At 38.9% G+C, this 13,958-nt stretch overlaps 1 protein-coding gene across 5 annotated transcripts in view; it reads right to left on the bottom strand.

Annotated features, from left to right (window-relative positions):
* The window catches only part of NRG4 (neuregulin 4), a 175,250-nt gene that overhangs the window by 53,420 nt on the left and 107,872 nt on the right, over positions 1-13,958 (bottom strand). For all 5 annotated transcript variants that reach the window (XR_004677229.1, XR_004677228.1, XM_034993539.1 and 2 more), the window contains one exon: positions 3,244-3,393. Coding sequence is in view for 3 of the 5 variants with exons in the window: in XM_034993539.1 (XP_034849430.1) it covers positions 3,244-3,393 (150 nt within the window). In the remaining 2 variants the exon portion in view is untranslated. The remainder of the gene's footprint in view (positions 1-3,243; positions 3,394-13,958) is intronic.

Below are 13,958 nucleotides of genomic sequence, written 5' to 3'. Positions count from 1 at the left end.
CCAGTCCTTTTCAGGCTGCTCAGGAAAAGAGCGATTTACTGACTGGCCCAGCTCGCGGTTTATGGTGACCTGAGCTGAGAGTCCCCTCATGCCTTCGCTGACCATAGCGGCTTCCCGGCTCCACTGCTTGGGTAGTCTACGGTTCAGGCACCGAGTTCACTCTGTGACTCCTCAGATCCAGAGACCATAATTCCCTACCTAGAATTCTGCCTTTTCATTTCCAGAGCCCCTTTCAGAGAGGGATGTCTCTCACTAGAGCAGATTTCTAAGGGTTCCGATTTTGTGCTCCAGTGTTATATCACTTTCCAGGAGCCAGCTTATGGAGGCTCCCTCCCCTTTCTGTTTATCTTTCTGATATCTCCCCACAGATTCACGACTCCATATGTCCTACCTTGCAAAAAGCAGTCGCTTTTCTGCTTGTAGATTTCCAGATATATACTCTTACATCTCATGGGTGTTCAAAATGGTTTGATAGATATCCAGCTAAATTCAGGGGACCAGTTGAAACGGGGTCCCCCTACTCCTCTGCCATCTTGCCTCCCTCTCTGATTCCCTCTTTTGTGTGTTCTAATTTATAGTGCCTCTTTTCTGTTTGGTAATCTTTTTATACTGTGAGATATTTTTCTAGATACAGAATGAAAGTGGGTTCTTTAAGCATTAATTCGCATGTGCTCCTGTCAACCACCTGGGAGCACTCAAACCTACACTATTTTACATTCTCGGCACCCAAACCCCCCAAACCAACATTCACACTGCAAATTCATGATGCAAACCCATATAATATTTGTGATTGCAGCTTCCTTTTGCCCTTTCATTCATTACCACTTCTCCTTATATATTCTTTTCCTTCTCTTATCTATACTTTCTACCAAAAAGGTATTGCTTAGCCTACTATAGGGTACTTCACACTAGAAATATTGCTAAATTCTGGCTCAAGCCCACAGGGCTACTGTGACTTAGAAGGTCTCCTCTGAAACTCTGTTGCTTAGTGGCATTAAACACCTGTTCTTCACAACTCAGTGGTTAGCAGAGGACTTTCAGTTTTGGACTACTACAGCAATATTAAAATTCTATGGATTAAAAAAAATCACTACAATTCCCAGTGGAATGAATATTAGATTTCCTAATAAAGCCTTTGATTATGTTAGATATGTATTTTAGCTCTCCATCTTACAGGCATATGGTAGCAAATTGCATTTCCTAACACCCCTTGCAACTGAGTAAGACTATGCAACTCATTCTGGTCAGATAGATCAATACAAGTATGACAGCCTTCAAAGCTTCTTTCCCCTCTAGCACACAGGCAATATCATTCAAGATATTGCCTGTTCCATTAGCTTGAGACTTTAAGTAACTATGATTAGCAAAACTCTGACTGCCAAATTATAATATTTATATACTATGAATGGGAATGGGTCTTATATTATTAAGCCACTAAATTGTGAGGGTTGATAATTACAGTAGCCAAACCTAGTCTATCCTGACTGATGTTACAAAAACTATTTATTATCCAACCAGTAACAGATAAAATACTATCTTTCTAATTTGACACTAGAGTGAATAATGAGGGAATTAGTCAGTTGGTCTTTTCCTTAGCATATTAGACAAAATGTTTAGAGGGATAGAAAAAATATATAAATCATTATTCAGCTTTTTTTCCAAACATTATTTAAAGTCAGAGTAAACCTAATTCCAAACATGAGTGTTCTAGTTATTTACTAGTGCACAATAAATCAACCCAATTCAGTGGATTAAAACAATTTCTTTCTCATGGTTCTGTGGGTTGACAGCTGGGCATTTTTTGGTTGGGGTCTGTGCTTGCAGTCAACTGACAGGTAGGTCTTCACTCTACTAAAGGTTCAACTGAGTTGATTGTCTGAGATAGCTCAAATTGCTGGTGGTTGACATTGGCTGTTGTCTGGGAGCTCAGCTGAGTCTGGTTCTTCGTGGTGTTTAGGCTTGTCACAACATGGTGGCTGATTCTCAAAGAGCATCACAAATATGAGTGGCAGGAGGTGGAAGCTACCAGAACATTTAAAGACTGGAACAGCATCATTTCCACAATATTCTATGATCAAAGCAGTCCTAATGTCTGCCCAGATTCAAGGATTCAGAGACATAAACTACCTCTTGATATAAGAGTGGCAAGGTCAGAATGCAGAGGAGTATGTGGGAATGAGGTCCCCTGGGACCCCGCTCCCCCATTGCACTCTCTCTCTCAAAAAAATAATAATATAGATAGGTAGTTAGGTAGGTATGTAGGTAGGTAGGTAGGTAGATAGATAGATAGATAGATAGATAGATAGATAGATAGATGATAGACAGTCCCAGCCCTAATATTTAGGTATTTTGGCATGATCACTTCAGTAAATGTGGCTCTACCTAACTAGTTTACAGGAGCCAATGTTTGATGACAGTAACAAAGAACAAATAGAGATTATTTAAGACCATTTCAAAAATGACTTATTGGGGCACCTGGGTGGCTCAGTCTTTAAGTGTCTGCCTTCGGCTCAGGTCATGGTCCCAGGTCCTGGGACTGAGCCCCGCGTCAAGCTCCCTGCTCAGTGGGAAGCCTGCTTCTCTCTCTCCCACTACCCCCACTTGTGTTCCCTCTCTCACTGTGTCTCTCTCTGTCAAATAAATAAATAAAATCTTTTTTAAAAAGTAATTATTAATTTAGTAACAATAGCTGTATTAGAGAGGTAACTTTATTTTTTCTTTTTTTAAATTATTTAAATTCAATTTAGTTAACACACATTATATTATTAGTTTCAGGGGCAGCATTTAGTGATTCCTAAGTTCCATATAATACCCACTGCTCATTACATCAAATGCCCTCCTTAATGCCCATCACCCTATTACCCCTTACTCCCACCAACCTCCTCTCCAATGACCCTGAGTTTGTTTCCTAGAATGAAGTGTCTCTTATGATTTGCCACCTTCTCTATTTTCATCTTCATTTCTTTTTTCTTCCCTTCCCCTATGTTCATCTGTTTTGTTTCTTAAATTCAATATATGAGTGAAATCATATGGTGTTTGTCTTTCTCTGACTGACTTATTTCACGTAGCATAATACCCTCTAGTTCCATCAAAATCATTACAAATGGCAAGATTTCATTCTTTTTGAGATAACTTTGAACAGAAAACACTATCTGCAAAAATATCTAGATCTAAAGAACCTAGTAATTATTTAATACAATAACTACCCTTTTTTTCCCCAAAGTATGTTTCTATTTTGGTTACCTGAAAAGGAAGTAGAGGGCTCCAATGATAAGAGTTCCTAGAAGAAGGGTCAATGCCACAAAAGCTGCAAACAGGTCACTTTTAGTTTGGATGCTGGAGCTTGGGAGAAAAACTTCTTCACAACGAGCTCCTGTATAATTTTCAATGCATCTACAGAATAAAATTTTAGATAAAGAATTGCATTCTCTGTCTTATTAACTAATATAGAAAGCAAAAGAAATTCTAGAATATTTGGTCCTTTTATCTCCTAGATTTTCAATGATGTAATTATCCACACTTAAGTTTATCTGAAATTTACTTTGTTATATCTGGTATAGAGGTGGGTTTAAATGTATTTTTCTTCAATATTGCTGGTTATTCTAACACAATTTATTAAATAATTCTCTTTCCTACTGTTTAATAGTGCCTCCTTTAACATATGTCCAATTTGTATAAGTAACAATATTTCTTTCTATTCTTCCATATCTATACATATAATCTTCTACCACACTGCTTCAATATTGTTGCTTTATAATATATTTTAATATCTGGTAGTTCTCTTTCCTATTACTTTCCTTTTCTAGAATATTTTTTGGTATTTTCATTTGCCAACCAAATATTTTATGGCAATTTTTTTTTTTTTAATGTAAGCTCTATAACCAAATGTGGGGTTTGAACTCACAACTCTGAGATCAATAGTCACATGCTCCACTGACTGAGCCAGTCGGGTGCCCCTGCTAACCAAATATTTTAAAGGCAATTACTTTCAACTCCTTAAAACTATATGGAAAAGGACCATAATCTTTGATAAGACAAATCAGTTCCCTTTTCCCAGTTAATATGTTCAAAGAATTATAAAACATGGATATGGATTAATGAGAATGACAGTTTGGCATCAGATCAATTTCATTATTCTGTAGTTTCTGTTAAAATAAAGAATAGTATTGGGCACCTGGATGGCTCAGTTGGTTAAGTGACTGCCTTCGGCTCAGGTCATGATCCTGGAGTCCCAGGATCGAGTCCCGCATCGGGCTCCCTGCTCGGCAGGGAGTCTGCTTCTCCCTCAGGCCCTCTGCCCTCTCATGTGCTCTCTTTCTCATTCTCTCTCAAATAAAAAAAATAAAGAAAGAGAGAATAGCATTTTAATATATATCAATGTTTACTAAACCCAATAAGTTATGGAGTAAACTACACTTAGCAATACTTTAGTGTAAAAAAGTATATGTCTGTATGTATGTGTGTGTGTGTATATATATATATGTATTTTCCTTCTTTATGCTGGTATTACCACAACTAGAAATGTTGACTTATCTCCTTTTCTCCATCTTAGTGAACTAATTACTAAATAATGTGATAAGCTAGAAAGCAATATACATATAAAGGAGAGAATAAAACACCAAGATACAGCACAAAATATATCAATTTTACTTAAATCTACATATCAAACATGTTATATGAACCCCAAGCCTTACCCACTGTGAGGTAGTAGTGTTATTGTTATAGGGTATCAGTTTGAGCAAAAAAGCAGTCTCAATTCTCTCAAACTACGGTAAAGATGGAGTTGAGACACAGAAAGGAAAGGTTAGGATAGAACATGATTGGCAAACTGAAATGACAGTAAAAATATTTTGGGAAAACACAAATTACCTAAATAGAAAATACTTATTTTTCCATAAACTCAGTCAAATAAATGTGAGGGGAAAAAAATTTAATTGAAAATAACTTTTCTCCTACAGCCCCACATTCCACTTCTGAAACAGGGAATCCACAAAGGGGAATACACACACACACACACACAGAAAGTCAACATAGAAACTGCCATAAAAACTGATACATATGTCATCACAAAATAACTGAAAGGGCATTCCACACAGTAAAAAAAACAAAAATAAAAAAACAGCTTCTAAATTCAATTTGCCAAAGTATATCCAAAATGACCAAAATAGAGAGAAAAACTCCTCTAGCTTCTTTAATTTTTAAAATTAGAATTCAATAAGTAATAATTGTTTCTGACTTCTGAAGATTTTTAAGGAAAAGATTTGCTGTCACAGTTTTAAAATAACTCAAGTTTTGAAATAATATTAAAATGGGGCTGTTTCTACTCTAGAAAAGATAAGTAGAACCCTAAAGACATAAATCCAGAAATGAAACAGCATAATTCTTCTTCATAAGGAGGATTTCTTTTAAAAAACCTATAAACTCATTACTTATTTTTTAATTTTTTTAATTTTTAAATTTTTAAAAAATTTTTTATTGTTATGTTAATCCCCATACATTACATCATTAGTTTTAGATGTATTGTTCCATGATTCATTTTTGTGCATAACACCCAGTGCTCCATGCAGAACGTGCCCTCTTTAATACCCATCACCAGGCTAACCCATCCTCCCAGGCCCCTCCCCTCTAGAACCCTCAGTTTGTTTTTCAGAGTCCATCGTCTCTCATGGTTCGTCTCCCCCTCCGATTTCCCCCCCTTCATTCTTCCCCTCCTGCTATCTTCTTCTTTTTTTTTTCTTAACATATATTGCATTATTTGTTTCAGAGGTACAGATCTGAGATTCAACAGTCTTGCACAATTCACAGCGCTTACCAGAGCACATAGCCTCCCCAGTGTCTATCACCCAGGCAGCCCATCCCTCCCACCCCACCCCCCACGCCAGGAACCCTCAGTTTGTTTCCTGAGATTAAGGATTCCTCATATCAGTGAGGTCATATGATACATGTCTTTCTCTGATTGACTTATTTCGCTCAGCATAACACCCTCCGGTTCCATCCACGTCGTACCAAATGGCAAGATCTCATTTCTTGTGATGCCTGCATAATATTCCATTGTATATATATACCACTTCTTCTTTATCCATTCATCTGTCGATGGACATCTTGGCTCTTTCCACAGTTTGGCTATTGTGGACATTGCTGCTATAAACATTGGGGTGCACGTACCCTTTCTGATCCCTACTTTTGTATCTTTGGCGTAAATACCCAGTAGTACAATTGCTGGATCGTATGGTAGCTCTATTTTCAACTTTTTGAGCAACCTCCATACTGTTTTCCAGAATGGCTGCACCAGCTTGCATTCCCACCAACAGTGTAGGAGGGTTCCCCTTTCTCCGCATCCCCGCCAACATCTGTTGTTTCCTGACTTGTAAATTTTAGCCATTCTGACTGGTGTGAGGTGGTATCTCATTGAGGTTTTGGTTTGGATTTCCCTGATGCCAAGAGATGTTGAGCAATTTTTCATGTGTCTCTTGGCCATTTGGATGTCTTCTTTGTAGAAATGTCCTTTCATGTCTTCTGCCCATTTCTTGATTGGATTATTTGTTCTTTGGGTGTTGAGTTTGATGAGTTCTTTAGAGATTTTTGATACTAGCCCTTTATCTGATATGTCATTTGCAAATATCTTCTCCCATTCTGTCGGTTGTCTTTTGGTTTTGTTGACTGTTTCCTTGGCTTTGCAAAAGCTTTTTATCTTGACGAAGTCCCAATAATTCATTTTTGCCCTTGCTTCCCTTGCCTTTGGCGATGTTTCTAGGAAGAAGTTGCTTCGGCTGAGGTCAAAGAGGTTGCTGCCTGTGTTCTCCTCTAGGATTTTGATGGACTCCTGTCTCACGTTCAGGTGTTTCAACCATTTGGAGTCTATTTTTGTGTGTGATGCAAGGAAATGGTCCAGTTTCATTCTTTTGCATGTGGCTATCCAGTTTTCCCAACACCATTTGTTGAAGAGACTGTCTTTTTTCCATTGGACATTCTTTCCTGCTTTGTCAAAGATGAGTTCACCATAGAGTTGAGGGTCCATTTCTGGGCTCTCTATTCTGTTCCACTGATCGATGTGTCTGTTTTCGTGCCAGTACCATACTGTCTTGATGATGACAGCTTTGCAATAGAGCTGGAAGTCCGGAATTATGATGCCGCCGGCTTTGCTTTTCTTTTTCAACATTCCTCTGGCTATGCGGGGTCTTTTCTGGTTCCAGACAAATTTTAGGATTATTTGTTCCATTTCTTTGAAAAAAGTGGATGGTATTTGGATGGGGATTGCATTGAATGTGTAGATTGCTCTAGGTAGCATTGACATCTTCACAATATTTGTTCTTCCAATCCATGAGCATGGAACGTTTTTCCATTTCTTTGTGTCTTCCTCAATTTCTTTCATGAGTATTTTATAGTTTTCTGAGTACTCCTTTGTCTCTTTGGTTAGATTTATTCCTAGGTATCTTATGGTTTTGGGTACAATTGTAAATGGGATCAACCCCTTAATTTCTCTTTATTCTGTCTTGTTGGTGGTGTATAGGAATGCCACTGACTTCTGTGCATTGATTTTATATCCTGCCACTTGACTGAATTCCTGTATGAGTTCTAGCAGTTTTGGGGTGGAGTCTTTGGGGTTTTCCACATAAAGTATCATATCATCTGCACAGAGTGAGAGTTTGACTTCTTCTTTGCCAATTTGGATGCCTTTTATTTCTTTTTGTTGTCTGATTGCTGTGGCTAGGACTTCTAATACTATGTTGAATAGCAGGGGTGATAGTGGACATCCCTGCCACGTTCCTGTCCTTAGGGGGAAAGCTCTCAGTTTTTCCTCATTGAGAATGATATTCGCTGTAGGTTTTTCATAGATGGCTTTTATGATATTGAGGTATGTACCCTCTATCCCTGTACTCTGAAGAGTTTTGATCAAGAAAGGATGCTGTACTTTGTCAAGTGCTTTTTCTGCATCTATTGAGAGGATCATATGGTTCTTGTTCTTTCTTTTGTTAATGTATTGTGTCATGTTGATTGATTTGTGGATGTTGAACCAACCTTGCAGCCCAGGGATAAATCCCACTTGGTCGTGGTGAATAATCCTTTTAATGTCCTGTTGATCCTATTGGCTAGTATTTGGGTGAGAATTTTTGCATCTATGTTCATCAGGGATATTGGTGTGTAATTCTCCTTTTTGATGGGGTCTTTGTCTGGTTTTGGGATCAAGGTAATGCTGGCCTCATAAAATGAGTTTGGAAGTTTTCCTTCCATTTCTATTTTTTGGAACAGTTTCAGAAGAATAGGTATTAATTCTTCTTGAAAGGTTTGGTAGAATTCCCCTGGGAAGCCATCTGGCTCTGGGCTTTTGTTTTTTGATGACTGCTTCAATTTCCTTAGTGGTTATAGGTCTGTTCAGCTTTTCTATTTCTTTCTGGTTCAGTTTTGGTAGTTGATACATCTCTAGGAATGCATCCATTTCTTCCAGGTTATCTAATTTGCTGGCATAGAGTTGCTCATAATATGTTCTTATAATTGTTTGTATTTCTTTGGTGTTGGTTGTGATCTCTCCTCTTTCATTCATGATTTTGTTGATTTGGGTCATTTCTCTTCTCTTTTTGATAAGTCTGGCCAGGGGTTTATCAATCTTGTTAATTCTTTCAAAGAACCAGCTCCTAGTTTCGTTGATCTGTTCTACTGTTCTTTTAGTTTCGATTTCACTGATTTCTGCTCTGATTATTATTTCTCTTCTCCTGCTGGGTTTAGGCTTTATTTGCTGTTCTTTCTCCAGCTCCTTTAGGTGGAGGGTTAGGTTGTGTACTTGAGACCTTTCTTGTTTCCTGAAAAAGGCTTGTATTGCTATATAATTTCCTCTTAGGACTGCCTTTGCTGCATCCCAAAGATTTTGAACAGTTGTGTTTTCATTTTCATTGGTTTCCATGAATTTTTTAAATTATTCTTTAATTTCCTGGTTGACCCATTCATTCTCTAGTAGGATGCTCTTCAGCCTCCATGTATTTGAGTTCTTTCTGACTTTCCTCTTGTGATTCAGTTCGTTTCAAAGCATTGTGGTCTGAAAATAGGCAGGGAATGATCCCAATCTTTTGGTACCGGTTGAGACCTGATTTATGACCTAGGATGTGATCGATTCTGGAGAATGTTCCATGGGGACTAGAGAAGAACGTGTATTCCGTTGCTTTGGGATGGAATGTTCTGAATATGTCTGTGAGGTCCATTTGGTCCAATGTGTCATTTAAAGTCTTTATTTCCTTGTTGATATTTTGCTTAGATGATCTGTCCATTTCAGTGAGGGGGGTGTTAAAGTCCCCCACTATTATTGTATTGTTGTCGATGTGTTTCTTTGCTTTTGTTATTAATTGCCTTATATAATTGACTGCTCCCATGTTAGGGGCATAGATATATACAATTGTTAGATCTTCTTGTTGGATAGACCCTTTAAGTAGGATATAGTGTCCTTCCTCATCTCTTATTACAGTCTTTGGTTTAAAATCTAATTTGTCTGATATAAGGATTGCCACCGCAGCTTTCTTTTGGCTTCCATTAGCATGGCAAATGGTTTTCCACCCCCTCACTTTCAATCTGGGGGTATCTTTGGGTCTAAAATGAGTCTCTTGCAGACAGCATATCGATGGGTCTTGTTTTTTAATCCAATCTGATAGCTTGTGTCTTTTGATTGGGTCATTGAGCCCATTTACATTCAGGGTAACTACTGAAAGATAGGAATTTAGTGCCATTGTATTGCCTGTAAGGTGACTGTTACTGTATATTGTCTGTGTTCATTTCTGGTCTATGTTGCTTTTACGCTTTCTCTTTGCTTAGAGGACCACTTTCAATATTCCTTGTAGGGCTGGTTTCGTGTTTGGAAATTCCTTTAGTTTTTGTTTGTCCTGGAAGCTTTTTATCTCTCCTTCAATTTTCAATGACAGCCTAGCTGGATGTAGTATTCTTGGCTGCATATTTTTCTCATTTAGTGCTCTGAATATATCCTGCCAGTCCTTTCTGGCCTGCCAGGCCTCTGTGGATAGGTCTGTTGCCAATCTAATGTTTCTACCATTTTAGGTTACATACCTCTTCTCCCGAGCTGCTTTCAGGATTTTCTCTTTGTCTCTGAGATTCTTAAGTTTTACTATTAGATGTCGGGGTGTTGACCTATTTTTATTGATTTTGAGAGGGGTTCTTTGTGCTTCCTGGATTTTGATGCCTGTTTCCTTCCCCAAATTAGGGAAGTTCTCTGCTATAATTTGCTCCATTATACCTTCTGCCCTTCTCTCTCTTTCTTCTTCTTCTGGGATCCCAATTAGTGTAATGTTTCGTCTTATCTCTTGAATTCTGCCCTCGTGATCCAGTAGTTGTTTAGCTCTCTTTTTCTCAGCTTCTTTATTTTCCATCATTTGGTCTTCTATCTCACTGATTCTCTCTTCTGCCTCATTTATCCTAGCAGTTAGCGCCCCCATATTTGATTGCACCTCATTAATAGCCTTTTTGATTTCAACTTGGTTAGATTTTAGTTCTTTTACTTCTCCAGAAAGGGTTTCTCTAATAACTTCCATGTTTTTTTCAAGCCCAGCTAGTATCTTTAAAGTGATGATTCTGAACTCTAGATCTGACATCGTACTAATGTCCATATGAGTAGGTCCCTGGCAGTCGGTACTACGTCTTGTTCTTTTTGTTGAGGTGATTTTTTTCCATCTTGTCATTTTGTCCAGAGGAGAATAGATGAATGAGAGAACAAAATGCTAACAGGGTAACAACGTCCCCAGAAAATATACTCTAAACAAATCCGAAAAGACCTGAAGCAGTGGTAAAAGAAAGGGAAAGAGAGAAAAAAGGAAAAAAAAGAAAGAAAGAAAAAGATAAAAACACACAAAAACAGAACATAACGAAACAGAAAAAAAAAAAAACCAGAATATGATCAAATATGATCAGGCTGGTATAGACATCAGTGCTGCACACTAGATTTTGGTTGTATTTAAAGAACAACCAAATTTAAAGAAATTTGGTAAATTTAAAGAAAGAAAAACTTATATATGTACAAAAATAAGGGTTGATATGATGAAGGGATGGAATATGACTGTAAAGATGGAAATTATAAAAAATTTTATAAAAGGAATTGATAAGAAGTTGTTTGAAAAAAGAAGAAGATTTAAAAAAAAGAAAAAAGAAAAAGGAGAGAATGTGATCAGGCAGGGGAGTAGAAAAAAACCATACACTAGAGATTTAGGGTATATTTTGATCTGTTAGAAGAAACTATCTCAAAATTTTAAAGAGAGAACGACTTATATATATATGCCAAAAATACGGGTAACTACGATGAAGGGATAGAATATGACTCTAAAAATGAAAAATAAAAATGTTTTTTTTACAAGAGGGATTGATAAGATGTTGGTTGAAAAAGGGAAAAAAAAATTAAAAAAAAAAAAAGACAGTTAAAAAAAATAACTTTGAAAGACTACAGAATCATGGTAAAAAAGCCATAGATCCTATGCATTATTCCCCTAGCGCTGGAGATCTGCCGTTCTCCTTGATCGGTAAACTTGGTCTTGGCTGGCTGTTTTCGCTGATCTTTTGGGGGAGGGCCCTGTTGCCATGGTTCCCAAAGGTCTTTGCCGGAGGTGGAATTGCCCTGCCCTTGCCCGGTCTGGGCTAGGTAATCTGCTTGGGTTTGCTCTCTGGAGCTTTTGTTCCCTGCAAGCTTTCCGTACAGCTTTGGAGCCTGAGAGTGAAAATGGCAGCCTCCCAGTCTCTGCCCCGGAGAAGCCGAGAACTCGGGGCTCTGCTCCTCAGTGCACCCCCAGAGAAAAGCTGTCAGTCACTCCCATCTCTCCGGTCTCCGGCCTCACTCTGTGCTCACCCAGCCTGTGACCGCACATTTCTATCTCTTGCACCCAACCCCGTGTGGAGTCTCCAAACCCTGCAGATCCCTGCGGTGCGCTCCGGTGCCTCTCGTTCTGGGGGAAGAAGGGGAGTCTCCCCGGATCTGCCTCTTGTTGGGTCCCTGCTGGAGGAGCAGGAGCCGACTGTGCCGCAGATCACGGTCTATGGCAACCCCGATCTGAGAGTCCACACCTGGGCTCTGTCTCTGCAGCCGGCCTCCCCGCTCTGATACCTGGGAGCTCTGCCGCACTCAGGCACCCCCAGTCTTTCTGTGAACCCGAGGGTCCTGAGACCACACTGTCTCACGAGGGTTCCACCCCCTGCCTAGCCACCGGAGTGATGTCCCTCAGTGGAGCTGACTTCTAAAAGTTCCGATTTTGTGCTCCGCGGCTCTATCACTTGCCAGAAGCGGCGGACGGAGGCCCCTCTCCCGCTGTCTATCCTCCCAAATATCGCCTCAGATTCACTTCTCCACATGTCCTACCTTCCAGAAAGTGGTCGCTTTTCTGTTCAGAGAGTTGTTGCTATTCTTTTCTTCGATCCCCTGTTGAGTTTGTAGTTGTTCAGAATGGTTTGATCCCTATCCAGCTGAATTCCTGAGACCAGATGAAATCCAGGTCTCCTACTCCTCCGCCATCTTGCTCCCCCCCTTACTTAAATTTCTTAAAGCTGTTCAACTTTAGGTACGACTGAACTTCAAGGAGAAGATGCAAACTAGCTGATGGAACTAACTATAAATGTTTACCTGGGCAGTGAATACTTTGAGTTGGAAGGAGTCAAGGGAATGGTATAAATATAAACTTAGTAGTCAGATCAGTTTGTTAGCAAAGAAAAAAAGGAATATAAAGGAAACCAACACTAGAATGTCATTTTGTTATCTTACAGCAGGACAAAGGAAATACATACTCTTGTGGGAAAGTAAAAACATGATGCTATCTTTAAATAAAGTAATGTCAAGGAAAAACAACCCTTGTTATTTTTTAACTAGTTAAATCAGAATTTAGAGAAAGGCAAAGAGAAATTTAAATATTATGTTAAAGAAGTAGGAATGGTTGACTTAAAAATTAATTTAAAATATTTAGATATTTATCATGCAAAAAAGTAAACAGCCCACAAATGATCCAACTTTCTTTTTTAAGATTTTTAAAATTTTTTTTAAGTAATCACTACACCTAGCGTGTGGCTCAAACTCACAACCCTGAGTTGTTCTTCCAACTGAGCCAGCCAGGCACCTCTGGATTCCACTTTTAAAGCTTGAGCTCATTTATGAAAATGTTACAACCTCAGTTACAACATAAATATCAAATTTCAGGCCAACACAGTTAATCAATGACTTTATGGATAAATAGGGAGAATTAAGATCAGACAGGCAACTGGTATTACTAGTTGAAGCAAATTGAAAGGTAAGGTGTTGCACCAGCATTTTACATGTAACTAAGTAGCCCTCAATCTTTATGCAACTGTCTTGCTAAATTATTTCTAGACCTCACTTCTACACAGACCACCAAGTAGCAAAGAGTTGTGACACCTGATGAGGTGAACACCAAGCCCTAAGGGTCATGTACATTCTCCTGGAATCGAAAGATGAATGCTGGAATAGACATAAATGCTCACCTAGGTGAGAAATTCCCAAACTGGGAATCCATGCCATATGTATTGGTTTTCTGGCTGAATACCACCAGTAATCTGTCCCTAACCACAGAGGCTATGTTTAGTACACTGGACATGAAATAAATTCATTAGATTCTACAGCATTTAAGGTAAGTTTTTATACATTTGAGACCTTTACCATGATAAAAGAACCAAGTTTCTAATCATGTAAACAAATACAGTGCATTTAGCTTCAAGAAAGAGTAGGGGCACCTGGTGGCTCAGTCAGTTAAGTGACTGCCTTCGGCTCAGGTCATGATCCCAGGGTCCTGGGATCCAACCCCACATCAGGCTCCCTGCTCTGAGGGGAGTCTGCTTCTCCCTCTCCCTCTGCCTGCAGCTCCCCCTGCTTGTGCTCTCTCTCTCTCTGTCAAACAAATAAATAAAATCGGAAGGAAGGAAGGAAGGAGGAAGGAAGGAAGGAAGGAAGGAAGGAAGGAAGGAAGGAAGGAAGG

Source organism: Mirounga leonina, unplaced genomic scaffold (assembly GCF_011800145.1).
Source record: "Mirounga leonina isolate KUSES-001 unplaced genomic scaffold, KU_Mleo_1.0 Mir_91, whole genome shotgun sequence".
NCBI classification, from domain to species: domain Eukaryota; kingdom Metazoa; phylum Chordata; class Mammalia; order Carnivora; family Phocidae; genus Mirounga; species Mirounga leonina.
The sequence above is the reverse complement of the archived record's forward strand: the minus strand, read 5'-3'. Positions and strand labels throughout refer to the sequence as shown.